Raw genomic sequence first — 20,153 nt, 5'->3', positions numbered from 1 at the left:
TTCATAACCACATTTTCTCAGTTTTAGTGGTTTGTTATTTTTAGCAAGTTCTCGCATCATTTTTATCATTTCCTCCCTTGTTATGATTCGTGGTAAATTTTGAGCTTGTGGGGTATCCATTTATGATAAAAATAAAAATTTGTTATCAGTTATTTTATCGTTAATGGTTTTTAGGTTATTCAATAATTAATTATTTTTGAAGAACTGAAGGTGCTACCATGTTACCATGTGCTACCAGGTTAATTAACTTCTCTGAAAAAGTGTGACAACATGACATTTTGACAACAACACAGGAGGAAGGCATTTATGAATTATTTTTGAAGAACTGAAGGTGCTACCATGTTACCATGTGCTACCAGATTAATTAACTTCTCTGAAAAAATGAGACAACATGACATTTAGACAACACAGCAGGAGGAAGGCAAAAATAAATTCCAATCATACTTTATAAAGCTTCATTTACAGGTATTTCATTGTCAGTAAATGAATCATCATTATCATTTGGTTCAACCTGTTTATATAATCCTTTCATTTCTTCTTTCAAAACATAACACCATGTTCGTTTATCGTCTATTCTTCTATGTTTCCTATCACATTTATCCTTAATGCTCATTTGAAAATTCTTGTCTTTCATGTCTGATGGTTTGCAGAATAGAGCATTTTTACACGTCATACCTGCACACAATTCATCATAATGTGTATTTATCCATACATCTAAAGGATTTGTTGATAATTCAATTAAATCTTGTTTGGCTTCGGTCATCGGTATGATTCGTACATTAAATGATGAAAGGTCATATTGCATAAAATATGTTAGTAAATTATCATAAAATTCCTTTGTGCATGAATCCATTAAATTCTTGAAGTAATCAAATTGACCCTTGAATTTACCATTAACTCTTAAAACTACGTATCTTCTGTCTCCAACTTCAATTTTGACAGGGTAGACGTTATTAGTTACGAAAATGAAGTTTGCAACGTTCTGTGCAGTTCTTCTAGGTTGATTCTTTTCATTAATTCTAATCGCATTATCTGTAATAATTGATTTCAAAGCGTTGAAGTTTGCAAGTCTGTCTTCACCTACATTCTTGAGTTCATTAAGTACAAGAAACATTTTATTTTCAACTACTGAGTTGAAATTACCCGTTAGCTCACTTATTTCAGTAATGTTTTTACATGAATAACCAGCGAGGAGTTCAGAAATAATGTCTGTAAATCTGTTTTTACCTGTTCCCTGAAGTCCTTTCAAAATAATTGCTGTTTCATTCTTGATTCCAGGATGTTGAATCATTGATGCAATCCAGCCGAGAAGGTATTTATACACTTCATCGTTATTATCACATATGGCTTCTTTAATGAAATTCATAAACATCTCAATTTTTGAGTAATCTACTTTTTCGAGAACGATGTATTTATAACCCTGAAACGTTGAGAAAACATCTGGAGAATCAGATTTAAAGCAAACACCCTTAACGGTTAATGAGGATAATTGATTTAGTAGTACGTCCCATGCTGTTATTGTTTTACCTTCTTCTTTAAATAATTTAATCATTTTGAGTGACTCTTTCATGTTTGACTGAAGAACGAATGATATTTGATTCATTTTGTCGTGGATATTATAGTCCTTTTGAATGAAATATTTATTTCCACAATCTACAAAACGGATTACACGTGATAAATCCTCAATTACTTCAGAACTGTTTTTATACTGATGATTTTCAGCCTTGCGTCTAATATCTGTTATCAAAAACGAGTCATCAAGTTTGATATCAAATGTTATTTTTGGCTTACGTAATAAAGGTAAAACGTATTCATCATAATATTCCTTTTGATAAAGTTTTAGAATCTTCACCAAAACAAATGGAGAAGTCATTAAATGTGCATATCTACTACGTGCTTTTTCAAAATTACTTTTTGCATTTTCAGTTAAATTGCAGAAGTTATAAACGTTATCGTATGCTTCATTAATTAAATGATTAGGTAATGAATTAATAGCTTGAAACAGTGTGAATAATGTTATTTCTTTTTCTAAATTCATGTTTCCACCGTCATTATGTACTTCAAATCACTAATGCCATCAACTATGCTCTGGGCAAGTTTATCGTCAATGTTTACATCTTTGTTTTCATTCATAATAGTCTTTATTTCTTCGTTCTTCTGTTCAACTCTTACCTTAATATTCAAATCATTTAATATATCATTCACTGTTCTAGTTAATGTTGAATCGTAACTTCCACGAATGAATGTGTATGTTTTGATTGGTTCTGTTGCATTCTTGCGAACTCTTGAATCGACCATAACTACTAAAGAACGCTTTGAATCATCCATAGAAGTCATGATGTCAATATCATAATCATTGCAGGAATAACATTTAATCATTCTGTTCGAAACTGCATAGAAGAAATTAGTGTTGCAATAAATGTGAAGACCTCCTGAAGCGGTTTTAACGATAACATCTTTATCCGAAAGTTTTGATAAAATATCTTTTCTAACTGTTTCTTTAAGTTCATCATTGTACGATTTATTGATATCAACATCTATAATCGTTAAATTTGAAATTTTATTTGCTAATAAAGCTGTACCAGTTTTCCTTCCTCTTCCTCCATCGTGTTTGAGGTAGTTATGTAAATCAATCTTGTTTTCACCAATTCTTTCGTTGAGGGTTTTAGTTTCTGCCATAACTAATTCCTCAGCTAATGAATCAATAACTTTTTCATCAGAAACGATATAGTTGCTGTTGTTGTTGTTTGTTGCTGTCATTTATATAGGAATAAAAAAATAAAAATAATTTTAAAACTAACTTTATTTTTGGACTGCATCAAATTTGCTGAACTGTTGTCAAAATGTCATGTTGTCTCATTTTTTCAGAGAAGTTAATTAACCTGGTGACATGGTGACATAGTGACACCTTCAGTTCTTCAAAAATAATTAATTATTGAATAACCTGAAAACATTAACGTAAACATTAACGTAATCATTTATTTCCAGGACTGTTGTCAAAATGTCATGTTGTCACACTTTTTCAGAGAAGTTAATTAACCTGGTAGCACATGGTAACATGGTAGCACCTTCAGTTCTTCAAAAATAATTCATAAGTGCCTTCCTCTTGCTGTGTTGTCAAAATGTCATGTTGTCTCATTTTTTCAGAGAAGTTAATTAATCTGGTAGCACATGGTAACATGGTAGCACCTTCAGTTCTTCAAAAATAATTCATAAATGCCTTCCTCTTGCTGTGTTGTCAAAATGTCATGTTGTCACACTTTTTCAGAGAAGTTAATTAACCTGGTAGCACATGGTAACATGGTAGCACCTTCAGTTCTTCAAAAATAATTCATAAATGCCTTCCTCTTGCTGTGTTGTCAAAATGTCATGTTGTCTCATTTTTTCAGAGAAGTTAATTAATCTGGTAGCACATGGTAACATGGTAGCACCTTCAGTTCTTCAAAAATAATTCATAAGTGCCTTCCTCTTGCTGTGTTGTCAAAATGTCATGTTGTCTCATTTTTTCAGAGAAGTTAATTAACCTGGTAGCACATGGTAACATGGTAGCACCTTCAGTTCTTCAAAATAATTCATAAGTGCCTTCCTCTTGCTGTGTTGTCAAAATGTCATGTTGTCACACTTTTTCAGAGAAGTTAATAATAATCTGGTAGCACATGGTAACATGGTAGCACCTTCAGTTCTTCAAAAATAATTCATAAATGCCTTCCTCTTGCTGTGTTGTCAAAATGTCATGTTGTCTCATTTTTTCAGAGAAGTTAATTAACCTGGTAGCACATGGTAACATGGTAGCACCTTCAGTTCTTCAAAAATAATTCATAAATGCCTTCCTCTTGCTGTGTTGTCAAAATGTCATGTTGTCACACTTTTTCAGAGAAGTTAATTAATCTGGTAGCACATGGTAACATGGTAGCACCTTCAGTTCTTCAAAAATAATTCATAAATGCCTTCCTCTTGCTGTGTTGTCAAAATGTCATGTTGTCTCATTTTTTCAGAGAAGTTAATTAACCTGGTAGCACATGGTAACATGGTAGCACCTTCAGTTCGTCAAAAATAATTCATAAGTGCCTTCCTCTTGCTGTGTTGTCAAAATGTCATGTTGTCTCATTTTTTCAGAGAAGTTAATTAACCTGGTAGCACATGGTAACATGGTAGCACCTTCAGTTCTTCAAAAATAATTCATAAGTGCCTTCCTCTTGCTGTGTTGTCAAAATGTCATGTTGTCTCATTTTTTCAGAGAAGTTAATTAACCTGGTAGCACATGGTAACATGGTAGCACCTTCAGTTCTTCAAAAATAATTCATAAGTGCCTTCCTCTTGCTGTGTTGTCAAAATGTCATGTTGTCTCATTTTTTCAGAGAAGTTAATTAATCTGGTAGCACATGGTAACATGGTAGCACCTTCAGTTCTTCAAAAATAATTCATAAATGCCTTCCTCTTGCTGTGTTGTCAAAATGTCATGTTGTCACACTTTTTCAGAGAAGTTAATTAACCTGGTAGCACATGGTAACATGGTAGCACCTTCAGTTCTTCAAAAATAATTCATAAATGCCTTCCTCTTGCTGTGTTGTCAAAATGTCATGTTGTCTCATTTTTTCAGAGAAGTTAATTAACCTGGTAGCACATGGTAACATGGTAGCACCTTCAGTTCTTCAAAAATAATTCATAAGTGCCTTCCTCTTGCTGTGTTGTCAAAATGTCATGTTGTCACACTTTTTCAGAGAAGTTAATTAATCTGGTAGCACATGGTAACATGGTAGCACCTTCAGTTCTTCAAAAATAATTCATAAATGCCTTCCTCTTGCTGTGTTGTCAAAATGTCATGTTGTCTCATTTTTTCAGAGAAGTTAATTAACCTGGTAGCACATGGTAACATGGTAGCACCTTCAGTTCTTCAAAATAATTCATAAGTGCCTTCCTCTTGCTGTGTTGTCAAAATGTCATGTTGTCTCATTTTTTCAGAGAAGTTAATTAACCTGGTAGCACATGGTAACATGGTAGCACCTTCAGTTCTTCAAAAATAATTCATAAGTGCCTTCCTCTTGCTGTGTTGTCAAAATGTCATGTTGTCACACTTTTTCAGAGAAGTTAATTAACCTGGTAGCACATGGTAACATGGTAGCACCTTCAGTTCTTCAAAAATAATTCATAAATGCCTTCCTCTTGCTGTGTTGTCAAAATGTCATGTTGTCACACTTTTTCAGAGAAGTTAATTAATCTGGTAGCACATGGTAACATGGTAGCACCTTCAGTTCGTCAAAAATAATTCATAAGTGCCTTCCTCTTGCTGTGTTGTCAAAATGTCATGTTGTCTCATTTTTTCAGAGAAGTTAATTAACCTGGTAGCACATGGTAACATGGTAGCACCTTCAGTTCTTCAAAAATAATTCATAAATGCCTTCCTCTTGCTGTGTTGTCAAAATGTCATGTTGTCTCATTTTTTCAGAGAAGTTAATTAACCTGGTAGCACATGGTAACATGGTAGCACCTTCAGTTCTTCAAAAATAATTCATAAATGCCTTCCTCTTGCTGTGTTGTCAAAATGTCATGTTGTCTCATTTTTTCAGAGAAGTTAATTAATCTGGTAGCACATGGTAACATGGTAGCACCTTCAGTTCTTCAAAAATAATTCATAAGTGCCTTCCTCTTGCTGTGTTGTCAAAATGTCATGTTGTCTCATTTTTTCAGAGAAGTTAATTAACCTGGTAGCACATGGTAACATGGTAGCACCTTCAGTTCTTCAAAAATAATTCATAAGTGCCTTCCTCTTGCTGTGTTGTCAAAATGTCATGTTGTCACACTTTTTCAGAGAAGTTAATTAACCTGGTAGCACATGGTAACATGGTAGCACCTTCAGTTCTTCAAAAATAATTCATAAATGCCTTCCTCTTGCTGTGTTGTCAAAATGTCATGTTGTCACACTTTTTCAGAGAAGTTAATTAACCTGGTAGCACATGGTAACATGGTAGCACCTTCAGTTCGTCAAAAATAATTCATAAGTGCCTTCCTCTTGCTGTGTTGTCAAAATGTCATGTTGTCACACTTTTTCAGAGAAGTTAATTAATCTGGTAGCACATGGTAACATGGTAGCACCTTCAGTTCTTCAAAAATAATTCATAAGTGCCTTCCTCTTGCTGTGTTGTCAAAATGTCATGTTGTCACACTTTTTCAGAGAAGTTAATTAACCTGGTAGCACATGGTAACATGGTAGCACCTTCAGTTCTTCAAAAATAATTCATAAATGCCTTCCTCTTGCTGTGTTGTCAAAATGTCATGTTGTCACACTTTTTCAGAGAAGTTAATTAACCTGGTAGCACATGGTAACATGGTAGCACCTTCAGTTCTTCAAAAATAATTCATAAGTGCCTTCCTCTTGCTGTGTTGTCAAAATGTCATGTTGTCACACTTTTTCAGAGAAGTTAATTAACCTGGTAGCACATGGTAACATGGTAGCACCTTCAGTTCTTCAAAAATAATTCATAAATGCCTTCCTCTTGCTGTGTTGTCAAAATGTCATGTTGTCACACTTTTTCAGAGAAGTTAATTAACCTGGTAGCACATGGTAACATGGTAGCACCTTCAGTTCGTCAAAAATAATTCATAAATGCCTTCCTCTTGCTGTGTTGTCAAAATGTCATGTTGTCACACTTTTTCAGAGAAGTTAATTAATCTGGTAGCACATGGTAACATGGTAGCACCTTCAGTTCTTCAAAAATAATTCATAAATGCCTTCCTCTTGCTGTGTTGTCAAAATGTCATGTTGTCACACTTTTTCAGAGAAGTTAATTAACCTGGTAGCACATGGTAACATGGTAGCACCTTCAGTTCTTCAAAAATAATTCATAAGTGCCTTCCTCTTGCTGTGTTGTCAAAATGTCATGTTGTCACACTTTTTCAGAGAAGTTAATTAACCTGGTAGCACATGGTAACATGGTAGCACCTTCAGTTCTTCAAAAATAATTCATAAGTGCCTTCCTCTTGCTGTGTTGTCAAAATGTCATGTTGTCACACTTTTTCAGAGAAGTTAATTAATCTGGTAGCACATGGTAACATGGTAGCACCTTCAGTTCTTCAAAAATAATTCATAAATGCCTTCCTCTTGCTGTGTTGTCAAAATGTCATGTTGTCACACTTTTTCAGAGAAGTTAATTAACCTGGTAGCACATGGTAACATGGTAGCACCTTCAGTTCTTCAAAAATAATTCATAAGTGCCTTCCTCTTGCTGTGTTGTCAAAATGTCATGTTGTCACACTTTTTCAGAGAAGTTAATTAATCTGGTAGCACATGGTAACATGGTAGCACCTTCAGTTCTTCAAAAATAATTCATAAATGCCTTCCTCTTGCTGTGTTGTCAAAATGTCATGTTGTCACACTTTTTCAGAGAAGTTAATTAACCTGGTAGCACATGGTAACATGGTAGCACCTTCAGTTCTTCAAAAATAATTCATAAATGCCTTCCTCTTGCTGTGTTGTCAAAATGTCATGTTGTCACACTTTTTCAGAGAAGTTAATTAATCTGGTAGCACATGGTAACATGGTAGCACCTTCAGTTCTTCAAAAATAATTCATAAATGCCTTCCTCTTGCTGTGTTGTCAAAATGTCATGTTGTCTCATTTTTTCAGAGAAGTTAATTAATCTGGTAGCACATGGTAACATGGTAGCACCTTCAGTTCTTCAAAAATAATTCATAAATGCCTTCCTCTTGCTGTGTTGTCAAAATGTCATGTTGTCACACTTTTTCAGAGAAGTTAATTAACCTGGTAGCACATGGTAACATGGTAGCACCTTCAGTTCTTCAAAAATAATTAATTATTGAATAACCTAAAAACCATTAACGTAAACATTATTTTTAGTCATTTACGCTCATTACGATGAAGTCATGACAAAACATTTACACTCATTACGATGAAATCATCATATTTCCTGAACTGTTGTCAAAATGTCATGTTGTCACACTTTTTCAGAGAAGTTAATTAACCTGGTAGCACATGGTAACATGGTAACACCATCAGTTCTTCAAAAATAATTAATTATTGAATAACCTGAAAATATTAACGTAAACATGAGACTTTGTCTCCGGACTCTTTGAGTCACTTAACCTAAACATTAACGATAAAATATATTTTTGGTCATGGGCTATGCCCCGCCACGTTGCGTCTTTATGACAAAAATAAATGTTTCATTTACTCACAATATTTTTGTACAAAACGACCCCAAGCTTTTAACTTCTTTTCTGCAGCTTCTAATGCTATCTTAGCGAGTTCATATTCTCTAAATTCTCTCTTTAAATTTTCTTGTTCCCATTGGTCTAGTTCGAATGGAGAATCTCTATAACCATAACATAACTCACGTTTATGTTCTAATTGTTTTTCGCGCATTTTTCTAACTTCTTGTTCGAACAAAGGTTTAGCATTCTCTACTGTATCTTCAAGTTCTTCTTCATCTAATTTCTCATGAACTTTCTTGTCTATGGAGTCCATAATATCTTTGACATAAAATGCATACTTTACAGAGCACCATTCAGCAACAAAATGAACGAGGTCAGGATGTATGTAAATACCTTTGAATTCATTCATGACACCCTTTGTAAGCTCATAAAATGCTTGTTTTGAGGTCGAGCCACTTTTGGCTCCACCGTATTCGTTCATCCAAAACTCAAGAATTTCCTGCATTTTAGCACTATTGAGAAATCTGTTTAAATGGTTTAACTTTCCTGCTTCTCTTGCCATCTTTGTTGCATTAATGTAACCATCCTTGTCTCTACGTAAGACTTCAATACCGTTATAAGTGCCTTTTGTGAATGTTTCACCATTAGATTTGTTCGTGAATGTTTTTGCTTCGACCGACATTACTGTTCTTACATACAAAATAAAAAATAAATAAAAATAATTTTAAAACTAACTTTATTTTTGTACTGCATCAAATTTCCTGTGTTGTTGTCTAAATGTCATGTTGTCTCATTTTTTCAGAGAAGTTAAATAACCGAGTGACATGGTGACATAGTGACACCCTCAGTTCTTCAAAAATAATTAATTATTGAATAACCTAAAAACCATTAACGTAAACATGAGACTTTGTCTCCGGACTCTTTGAGTCACTTAACGTAAACATTATTTTTGGGTCATTTACACTCATTACCTTATTAATTACAGACATAAAATATATTTAGTTCATTCGGTAAGCCTTGACCCAAAAGTCTGGGCTCAAGCACATTCAATGAACGCGGTACCATGCGAATACAGTCACAAATGGTGGCATGTAATCTTTACCCGAGCCTGTTGGATTTGTTGTGAAAGTGTGTGAATGATTTCCTGCGGTTCCACAGAAAATACCTGTGCTTGAATCTACTGGGTCAGTTGTGATATCATATCTATTCATTCCCCATCTATCCGAACCCGCTGCAAGATTTATATAACCTCTTTTTGTTATTGAATGTGAATGATTACCTGTTGTGTTTGTAGTTCCTGTATGAGTGTGCGGTGGAAGGTTTGCTTCTTTAATTTTCTTCGAACCTCCTGTTTGCTTTGAATATCTAGCACAGTATAAGAATTTATCTACAATCTGCTTCCACGTACCAAAACCTAAAACTGTTGTGGATTTGTTGAGTTCATTGACGTATAAATAGAGCCTATAGGATATAATGTTTGAAGTATTTCATTTTTCATGCTTGTAATCACATCATTTACTTCCGACTTCTTTGCATAATTTTCATCAACATAAGTTTTATCTGCTTTAAGGTCTAAACATCCTGAAACCCATTCTGTATCGCTTTAACTTTAAAAGTCTCAAATGTCCATTCATGATACCATTCAACCTTTTCTTTAATTTCATTATCTTTTTCATCAACATAAACCAAATTTGCCTTCTTATTTAACTCACTATCCACATATTCCTTATCCACCTTCTTCATTATGTCGTTTAGGAACCTTCTATGAATTCCTCATTTAAATTAAATCTTCCAATCTTCAAAACTTTAGGAAATGCATTTAATGCGTAATATCTCTGTTCTTCTGGTGGAATTGATGTTATATCATCCGTTATTCCTTTAATTTTTGAATTCATAAATAAAATTTCTTTTATATTTGATATCACTGCACCACCTTTGCAAACGAATTCGAAATGCTCATTTTTCAATACTATCTCCAAATCTCCATATTTCAACCTTTGCGTTTGTTCTGCCGTCTTTGAATTATATGCATATATGGCGTATGTAATGGTCTGAAGGACCTGGGTGTTTTGTGCCTTAAGTTGTTGTGGTTGCTGTTGTTTAATCATTTATTACGATTTAAAAATAAATATTTAATCTGTTATCTCATCAGCTATTTTCTCTATTTGAAATTGCCATAATATTTCATTCATAAATTCTAAATCACAATCAAATAGGTCAGTTATTCTAAATTTAATATTTGATAAATCTTTTGAATGAAGAATAAATGAATTCCCGGATAATTGAAACGGATATGATAAAGAAAATGTGTTTAAGTTGATGGATAAAATGTTTTGTATTGATGGGTAAGAGTTAGGGTCTAATGTTTGATGTGAAAATCTCATTGGGGTATTAACTTTATCACATTTGATTAAAATGAAATTGGAACCAGTGTCAGAATACAAAACATCCCCAACATCTTTTTCAAAATTTAATATTCCCAACAATGAACGAAGATGAGGAGTACAAAATTTAATTTTCAGCGGAAATTTAATAAGGTTATTTATTTCATCAAGTTCAAAAAGTTTATCAGGTTTTGATTTAAAATTTTCTTCATACCATACGATAAATAATTCATTTAAATAACTTAAAATCATGTTAATATCCCATTTCGCTATCACATTATTTATATACATATCATACGTTTTTTCAAGGTCATCTTTAATAAATGATATATAATCTGAAGGGTCTAAAAGAATGGGATTAAATTTACCACTCACAGAAACGAGAGTAACATTATAAATTCCGCTAACTGTTAAATTTAATTCACAGCTATTATTCGAAATAATATTGATAATTGACATTTTTATTACGATTAAAAATATGGTAAAGCGTTATTTTCCAGTGATAAATAAAACTAGAATAAGATTACCTCAAGAATTCATAAATTCAACGAATAAGAAATTCATTCATGTTATAAATTTTAGTGTTTTCAGAAAATATGAGTCAATGTCATATTCATCAACAGGTTATATTTCACTTCATTCAAATTTAGTTCAATCAAACCCATATAATGACCATTTCATAAGATTTTCAGATGGTATTAAAAATGTAATTGATAGATTAAAATATGAACAGATTGACAATATCGAATTTTTGGAATTTTGGTTTAAATATCCTGATGGAAAAAAGATTGAAGTTAAAGATAAAGCTGATACTATAACAAAAACAATTACAATGACCGATCCGGATAGTGGGGAACAAAAAGAAATAAAACAATTGATAGAAACTGGTGAAAGGTCAATTATTACTGATTATGATTCAAAGGATTATTATTCGATAATGTTAATGCTTGAATATTAAATAGCCTTAACAAAGAATTTTTCAAGTGATATTTTATATTCATCAACTATTTTATTATAAATATCATTATATGTTAAATGAAGTTCAGTTGTTGTTTCATTCTTTGATATCTTAATTGTGCTAATATCCTTTATAGGATTTATTTTTGCAACTGTTCCGCAGCATGAAACCTCATCATCTATGAAAAATTGAATCTTAACGTCTGAATCTTGAACATCACAAAGAATGGCGATAATGTGAATTAATGATTCATAAGGTAAAATAATTAAACCAGATTGGTCAATTAAATTTATTATTGAATCATAATTATTAATTATTATATCACGGTAAATTTTCATTAATTCAGAATTAATGTCTATTTTATATGGGTTCTCGATGTTTGATGAAAGAGGTGGGGGGTATGTTGGATAAGTGGGAATTTCAACAGGTTCTTTACCGGGTTCAGATAAAATGATTGGGTCTCCATCTTCTTTATTTTGCTCCTCCTCCTTTTTCGGTAAGTCACGAGTTAATAAATTTGGTTGAGTTGCTGACCTTGTTAATTCGGGCTAACATTAACTTTAACATTTTGAATAATTCGTGATTTATCATCATTTACGTTATAACCAACCGTAATCTCTGCTTTTGCGTTAGTGTTCTTTTGACTAGTGAAACGTCTTCTCATTTATATTCGAATAAAAAAAATATATTTAAACTTTTATTTTGCTGGAACTTTTGAATCTATTATTCCCTGTATTTGTTCATGAAGTTGATTTTTAGCTGTTTCATCGAAATTAATAGACCGAATATATTCATTAATTGCATTCTTATAATCATCTGATTTCTCAAATTTTCTTTTATCTGATTCCTTAACTAAATCATAAGTTAAACCACGTTGCTGATATAATGGTTTCTTAATTAAATCTTTGAATGCTTGAGATAAAGCACCTGATGCAATTCTTGCTACTATAATTGGTTGGAATTGCTGTTTAAGTTCATCTTTAACATTTGCGAAAACTGGATCGAATAAAGCAACTTTAAAGAATTTCTTAGCTGAAATTTCAGGTCTAATATTTGCATATTGACCATCAAACTGGTTAGAATATCGTGGTAATCCATCCGGTCCCTCTTCAACAGCATTTAATTCTTCATTGAAATAAGAATATGGATTACCACGATATGAATTAATTGGACCATTTTCACCTTCTCTAATGTATTGTTTAACAGCTTTTCCATTTTCATCAAATTGCATAGGATAACGTTCATTATATGCTTTACGTTTAGGATAATCAGTTATAGTTAATTTATAACCATTTATGACTTTAATATTACCTTGACCATCAGTAACGAAAACTTCATTTATACCATCAGGTTTTCCATTTGGACCCGTAATGTCTGCTTCGTGTGCTTCCCAATTTGGACCTTGACGTTTGGCATATGCTTGAGCTTCTGGTAATGTTAAAACGTTTCTCATTTGTTTAACATCTTTTTGAAGACCAGCAACAATATGAACTAATTCTTTCATTCCATCAGGAACTTTCATAGTTCTATTATATGCACCCCTTTTGTTTGTCCCTTGTTTTAATGGAACCTGTAGAAGATTTACCATTTCTGTCATGTTTAATTATAAATAAAAAATAAAAATTAATTATAAAAAGTTAATCAAATTTAACACTTCCTTTATTTAAATCAACTATTATTTTTCCATGTTCACCTAATTGCTGATATTGTGTGTAAAGTTCATTAATGCTCATTGGTAGATTCACTTGATAAAGCATAACGTTCAACTGTTGACGACTAAACCCACTGAAAATGAAAAGGGTTGATAGATTTGATTTAATGTTTGTGCTTAATGCTTTGAAGTATTGAACAGCCATGAAGAATGAACACTGAATGTGTCGACATTGAGTTAATAACTGATTAAAATATGATTTCTCATTTGTTATTAGTTTTGATTTCACTGCATCATCTAGAAAAATGAGTGAATGCAAAAATTCTCTATCAAAATTTGAAATAGAAAGTGTTTCAAATAATTCATCTCGTTGTTTATCAATAATTTTATCCTCTAATCCTTGCTTCTTGATTGTATTATATAATTCTTTATACATTAAAAAGTTTTTTAAATAATCTTCTGCTTCTTCTTGTGATAAATAAATAATTGGAATTTTGATTAAATGCTTTAAAGATTCAAATGTATCATCTGAAGGTGAACCTGAACGGTTGATATAAATTAACACGTGTGAATAGGGGGAAGTGTTAGCAATAATGATAATTTGTTTTAATATCGTTAATGTTTTACCTTTATTTTGTTTACCAATTGCTGCAGTGATTGAATTTAAGTAACATTCAGAATATGGAATTTTCATTAATTTTTCCTTAGATAGAGCATTTCTATTATCACTCAATGCTTCATTAATCATATCATCTATGTATGTATTATATACTCCTGCTAATTCTTCATAAGGGGTGGATGAATTTAAATCCATTTAATCAAAAATAAATTTATAATTTTAAACATTTCTATTCATCAATATTTCATCATATGAACTTCTATACTGTGGTGGTGTACCTGTTGGATGATATTTCAAACCTTCATCCGGTGTCCATGTCCAATATGTAGTCCTAGTAAACCAAACCTGAGGAGGATTTGTCACCTTTGAACAGTAAGTGTCATTTACACCCTGAATGATTGGATAAGCTTTCACTTGTACTGTAACTTGTGAGTTGAAAGTTTCTAATCCATCAAAGAATATACCCGCTCCATCACGTTGAACTGGAATAGTGCATAAGAATGAAGTTTGGTCTTTCCATGTTCTAGCTAATGGCGTGCCATCATCATCATTCAGTGGTCTAGTTAATGAGTCCTCGTATTCTTCCGTGCATTCATTCACTCCATCTAAATCAGAAGCTTGAAGCATACGTGTAAAGAATATGTCACCCACTGTGGTCATCGCTTGATCGGGGAAGTTTCTGGAATCTATAGTGACCTGAAGACCTCGAAGCATTGGATTTTCTAAAACCGTTCTTTGCATTGCATTCTTCGGAAATGTTAACACAACATCTGTAACATTATGAAGAGCGTATGAGAAATCTGAGCTGATACCTTCAGGAGTGATGCAACCTCCATTTAGTGAACGAACGTCAATATGTTGAGCTGGAATCATGAATGGATCTTCCTTACTGAATAAACGTGGTATTGCTTTAACTGATTCTTCAATTAAACCGTATCCTGGTGTAATGCATTTATCCTCTAAAACTTCCATCTTTGTGCATGAAATAATAACGTTATCAACTGTTGCGTCAGCAGATGTAGCGGCTAAGCTTGTAATTAATTTGGCAGGAAGTCCGATTTGTTGGAATTTGCGATCATATTTATAAACATGATTCATAATCTTTTCATAATTTTCATCAGTTATCTTTTCATAAACGTAATTTTGTAAATCAGCAACTCTTAACGGGTCAACCTGACAAAATACTAAAGTATCCCTGAAAACATAATATTTAAGAATGATATCACCAAATGATTTAGGATAATCATCGAACGCCTGAAATGCTAACAAATCATTTACCGGAATAATCATATCAAAAGTGACATCAACTTCTTTATTTGCGTTCTCGAAAACTTCTGAAGGGTCAATATATTTACCACATACTGAGTTATCATATTTTTGAACATTATTATATAACGAATGAACAAACTTTTTAACTTTCCTTTCTGATTTTGGTTTATATGTTGCAAATGCGAAAGATTCACGGGCGCAATCCATTTGAAGATAACCGGCATCACCTCTTTCGGTTTCTACTTCTAATTGTTTAAAGCTTTGATTTGATGATTTGTAACCAACGAATAAACGCATGCATTTAAAAGCGGCATCACATGTGAAAGCTTTATTTGAAACTAGAGTTGCTTTAACTTTGCGTTTAATATATGTGTCACCTAATTGGTTCACATCATGAGCCGGATTTGTAATTCTTAAATGAGTTTGTTTATCATCAAAATATGGAGCATCAGAGTCATAGCATGAACTTTCAAGTTCTCTATAATATCTTCTACCGTCATTCTTTGCGAATATTTCATTTATCTTTTCGAATGAATGAAACACATTTCCATTAATCGGTTTAGTGTTTGGCACCAAATAGTTAGTCGTCATTTATTATTAAATAAAAAATCAAAATTAAAAGATGAAAATGAATTTTTAATTTTAATGAAATAATCAACTATGGCTGCAGGTATATTTAAGAAACTGTGGGATAAAGTAAAAAGAGGAGCGCATAAAGTTTGGGAAACATTGAAGAAGGGAGCAAATTGGATATTTAAGAATAAAGAAGCAATTAGTGACGTTGCTGAATCAATAACACCAAAAGCTGCCCCAATAAGAGAAGTTTTAAATAAAGGAGAAAAAGTTTATCAAAGACTTCAACCGATACTAAGATAAAAATAATTTTAAAATAATTTATTTTTCCACTATCTACCTCCTATTTTATTAAGTATTCCTTCAGCAATTCCACCAATTGCGTTACCTGCTTGTGCTCCCATCGCCGGATTACCCGCTTTAGTACCTAATACTCCACCTATGATAGTTCCTGCCGTTTTCGCTACTGGTGCCAAAAAGTTTGCAACGGGTTTAATAATATTTTTATGAACCCAACCTGCAGCTTTCTTAATTCCATCCCATAATTTTTTAAAGAATCCTGCCGCCATAGTTGATTTAATATTAATTAAAAAATATATTTCATCACTTATATTCTAATTTTTATTCTTACATAAATGAAACCGATTTTAAAAATAAATGAAACAGAGAAGGAAGAAATAAATGAAAGTGAAAATGTTCAACAAAAAATAAACGTTGTTAAACCAATTACTGAAATAAAAATTTTTTCATCTGTTGAAGAATTTAATGACTATTATGCTAATAATAAAAAATTATTTGAAGAATTGACAACGTGTAAATTGAATAAAATGTTTAAAGTTGATGGATTCAAAATTTCAAAAATAAAAGGAGTGGTTAGTTTGAAATCTATTCCTCAATCAAGAATCACCTCATTAATGAAAATTGATGATTTAACAAAAAGAATAGAAGAGATTGAAGAAAGAATGAATCAAATAATTGATTTCATAAATTCAAATAATCATTAGTTTCTTAAAGTTCTATGTTGAACTCATCAAATTCTTCTTCATCATTACCATTACTCTTTCAACTCTATCTTTTGATAGTCTTGCGTTTAATTTTTCGTAAGAAGTTTATTTTTTAAAAATTTTTTATTTCATTATGGTAGTGAATTTTTTATTCATGAAAATAATTATTTCTAATTTCTTTTACTCGTTTATGAGGTCTTTGATTATGACTCCATTGATTCCATTCAGGATTTAAACAATGTTTAATTAATCGCGGAATATCTGACATCATCTATATATAGCTTCTTTTATAAAAGATAAAAAATAAATTATTTTAAAATTAATGTTAATTTTTTAATGCGTTTATTTCATTATGTATGGGCTGAGTGTAAATGTCTTACAATTTTGAAAATTTTTTAAATCTTGATTTATTCAAAAACGTAAGAATAAAAACCGTAAGAATCATACATTTTTTACTTCATATGTTAAAAAAAATGATACAAAATCGCTTGATATTGCATGAATTCTTACGTTTACAAAAAAAGTCACACAACCCTTCCTATCCTACTACTTTTCAAATTCGAAAGACTTTGATTGCCATAATTTTGTAATATATAATAAACAATATGACTCAATGTTTTACATAAGCTATTTTTGAAATTACTGAGATTTTTTTTTGAATTCATTTTATTTTTGATATTTTGCTAATGATTGGAGGTCGATTTGGATATTTTATATCATATAATCTATGAAATAACACATATTTAAGATTACTTGCACCTGTAGAATAATTATTTTAGAAGACAGGGCGTTAACGATTCCTATTAATATTATAAGTTGTTTAATGATAGGTCACAAAATTTTTTGAAATTGAATACGCCAAATTCATTTGTAGATATTTGAGCACAAATGAACGTGCTTGATGCGATTTCTAAACGCAAAACAATCAGAGATTATGAACAAGGTTGGAAATGTCCGAAAGAGCACCTAGAAACCATTGCTGAATTGGCTCTTTTAGCTCCTTCAACGTGCAATTTTCAAAGCATTGATCTCTTGGTCATTACAAATCAAGAGATTTTAGATAAAATCGGAAGTGTAGGATTAGAGACAATGCCCGATGTATTGCAACAACAATTTTTGCTGAGAAAAGATAAAGGATATAAAAATGTCATCACGTGCGATGCTCCTGTTCTTTTCATCCTCGTTAAAAATGAGAGAGCAGATCCACACTTCTACCAACTCGATGCAGGAATCATGGTTGAATCAATCTTATTAGCTTCTTTGAATTATGGATATGGAACAATGTGCATCAGCGCATTAGCATTTGCAGATCTTGAAAATATAATTGGTGTTCCAAAAGATAAATTCGCAATGGCAATTGCTATGGGCAAGCCAGCAGCGAGCGCAGCTACTTACGAAAAAGAAATTCTTTGCAAGGCATCATTTATAGAATGAATTATATTATACCGATTTAGTTTATTACAATTAAAAAATTTATATTCATGATTACACGGTTTTAATATTTGATTCGCTTTTATTATAGGATATGACTTATATTTAGATGTCAAAAGGAAGGACAATAAGATTCACAAAAATGCAATTTAAAAATATTTCCGTTAACATCAGAAAAATTGAAATAATTCTATAAGTTACATGGAAATATTTTTGAACATAATTAAATTTTGTTGGATTGTCTTGCCAGGACTGCATAGATAAGATTTGGATTCAAGTAGTTATAAAATACTATTTGGACTGTATATTATTTGGCAAATAGATTATATATATATATTTATTTGTCCAAATAGAATAATGCAAGGCTGAAGCAAAACTATATTAAGTACATTATGAAAAATACAAACAATTTATATAAAAACAAACAAAATAAAAATATAATTTTCACATAATGTCACCGAATTCATTGAGAATCTTCTGAGCGGTTTCATGCCACTTAACATTACTTGCTGCAATGTTTGTCAGCTTCGGTTTCAGATTATGAGCAGTATTAATAATTTCTATCGTATTTGGTTCAGTTAACGACACTCTCATTATCTGTCCCACGTTCTGCATGATCTCGTACACAAACTCGACTCCTTTTTCCTCTCCGCCTTCCAATTCCATTGCATGAGCCGCAATTTTCAACAAATTTGCAGCGTTTTCAATGTGAATTGTTTCTTTTCTTCCAGACAACAAAGTAATGAACTCAATTTCACTGCCTGTTGTATATTGTGAGTAATTTTTGAGAGTTTCTTCAGTTCCAACCTTTTTTATCATGTCTCTTATATCATTCATCTTCTTTAGCCTGTTCAGGATTGTGCTCATGTAGGATTTTCGGTCGGTTGAGAACTCTTTGTAAATTAATGGATCAGATTGCGACGGCGGGGGCTGTTTTCTGTTCAATTGTATCTCAGCAAGGAATTTCTCGTGGAACTGCTGCTGTACTTTGCGTGCAGGGATCTTTGTTCCGTCTGGAAAAGCATATTGATCGAAAATGTGGACTGGCATTGAGTTATCTCGCAAAAGAACCAGGTAAGGAGCATTAGTATTCTTAGTTGTTTCCTGCCTGGGCCTTAGAAGTGGGAAATCGCTGTTGTTCAACAAAATATATTTTGCATTCGATCCATAAGATGAAGTTATCGCTATACAAGTAGATAACATAGTAATTGTATATGTAGTAGATAACGACAATGTCATGTGATCTGAAAATTTCGTATCGTGGACCTTGATAATACTAATTCCATTTGGAGAACAGGCAACGACGCAATCTCCGTCTGTAGAAAACTCGATGGATGTTGGCATACTTCGACCAATTATAAATGAACCGTCCATTTCGAATGTTTTGTTGAGATCAAACAGTTTTATGTAGCGATCTGCTGAACAAGAGGCTAATATCTTCTCGCGAGGATGGAACGCAACACAAGTAACCGGACTCAAGTTGGATCTGATCACACCAAGTGACTTGTTTGTTTGTAAATCGAATAATCTGATTGTATTGTCGTCTCCGCATGAAGAAATGAGTCCATGGACTGTAGATATGGCAATAGAATTCACTCTTCCGTTGTGTGCTGTTATTATTTGTACTGGTTCCATTTTTGGATGAGAAAATAAGAAAATTCTTCCAATTTCGTCGCCTGCATATACGCCATTCGGAAGTCTTGGATGTATACATAATGATGTAATTCGTTTTTGATCTATGTGCCATTCACAAATTGTATCATTTCGATCTAGATCAAGTAAAGCTACAGTTCCATCATTAGTTCCTACGGCAATAATGTCTTCATTTTTATTGAATTGAAGGCATGATATTTCTGAAGAAAATGGACCATACTTTAAGACTGGATCTTCATAATAAACACACCACAAGTATAACATGCGGTCTTTTCCGCCAGAAGCATATACTTTACCTGATTTACCACCAGAACACATCGCAGAAACATCTCCTGTATGTATTTTTACCCCCGGAACATGAAAAACTTTTGGGGGCATCCTAAAATCTATGGATTCGTCACTTTTTGTTGTTTGATGCCATCAAAAGTTTTACATGATTTCG

General features: G+C 32.3%; 7 protein-coding genes and 3 pseudogenes across 10 annotated transcripts, besides 1 other annotated feature; 2 read left to right on the top strand and 8 right to left on the bottom strand.

Annotated features, from left to right (window-relative positions):
- Nucleotides 1-13,850: part of a mobile genetic element that runs on past the window's edge.
- Nucleotides 446-1,603, bottom strand: TVAGG3_0663450 (uncharacterized protein; the record flags this gene model as incomplete). The annotated part of the gene is made up of 1 exon (XM_051242067.1): nt 446-1,603. The coding sequence occupies one exon, from the start codon at nt 1,601-1,603 to the stop codon at nt 446-448; it is 1,158 nt and encodes a 385-aa protein (XP_051088654.1).
- Nucleotides 1,878-2,760, bottom strand: TVAGG3_0663440 (annotated as a pseudogene). The gene has a single exon. A coding segment is annotated over exon 1 (883 nt).
- On the bottom strand, nt 8,186-8,650 carry TVAGG3_0663430 (uncharacterized protein; the record flags this gene model as incomplete). Its single annotated transcript, XM_051242066.1, has 1 exon — nt 8,186-8,650. The coding sequence occupies one exon, from the start codon at nt 8,648-8,650 to the stop codon at nt 8,186-8,188; it is 465 nt and encodes a 154-aa protein (XP_051088653.1).
- Nucleotides 9,514-10,277, bottom strand: TVAGG3_0663420 (annotated as a pseudogene). Its single transcript has one exon. A coding segment is annotated over exon 1 (764 nt).
- Nucleotides 11,508-12,175, bottom strand: TVAGG3_0663410 (annotated as a pseudogene). The gene has a single exon. A coding segment is annotated over exon 1 (668 nt).
- On the bottom strand, nt 12,823-13,108 carry TVAGG3_0663400 (uncharacterized protein; the record flags this gene model as incomplete). The annotated part of the gene is made up of 1 exon (XM_051242065.1): nt 12,823-13,108. A coding segment is annotated over one exon (286 nt), but the record flags the coding sequence as incomplete, so codon positions are not given.
- A 150-nt stretch (nt 13,851-14,000) lies between the features above and the next one.
- On the bottom strand, nt 14,001-15,641 carry TVAGG3_0663380 (uncharacterized protein; the record flags this gene model as incomplete). Its single annotated transcript, XM_051242064.1, has 1 exon — nt 14,001-15,641. One exon carries the CDS (start codon nt 15,639-15,641, stop codon nt 14,001-14,003), a length of 1,641 nt encoding a protein of 546 aa, XP_051088651.1.
- Nucleotides 15,642-15,710: 69 nt separating this feature from the next.
- On the top strand, nt 15,711-15,926 carry TVAGG3_0663370 (uncharacterized protein; the record flags this gene model as incomplete). The annotated part of the gene is made up of 1 exon (XM_051242063.1): nt 15,711-15,926. One exon carries the CDS (start codon nt 15,711-15,713, stop codon nt 15,924-15,926), a length of 216 nt encoding a protein of 71 aa, XP_051088650.1.
- Nucleotides 15,927-17,505: 1,579 nt separating this feature from the next.
- TVAGG3_0663360 (nitroreductase family protein) lies at nt 17,506-18,114 on the top strand (the record flags this gene model as incomplete). The annotated part of the gene is made up of 1 exon (XM_001328060.1): nt 17,516-18,061. The coding sequence occupies one exon, from the start codon at nt 17,516-17,518 to the stop codon at nt 18,059-18,061; it is 546 nt and encodes a 181-aa protein (XP_001328095.1).
- Nucleotides 18,115-18,452: 338 nt separating this feature from the next.
- TVAGG3_0663350 (microtubule severing) lies at nt 18,453-20,090 on the bottom strand (the record flags this gene model as incomplete). The annotated part of the gene is made up of 1 exon (XM_001328061.1): nt 18,503-20,029. One exon carries the CDS (start codon nt 20,027-20,029, stop codon nt 18,503-18,505), a length of 1,527 nt encoding a protein of 508 aa, XP_001328096.1.
- Nucleotides 20,091-20,153: the final 63 nt, after the last annotated feature.

The sequence above is a fragment of the Trichomonas vaginalis genome, chromosome III (genome assembly GCF_026262505.1).
Source record: "Trichomonas vaginalis G3 chromosome III, whole genome shotgun sequence".
Taxonomy (NCBI): domain Eukaryota; phylum Parabasalia; order Trichomonadida; family Trichomonadidae; genus Trichomonas; species Trichomonas vaginalis.
This window is presented reverse-complemented; position numbering and strand designations above follow the sequence as displayed.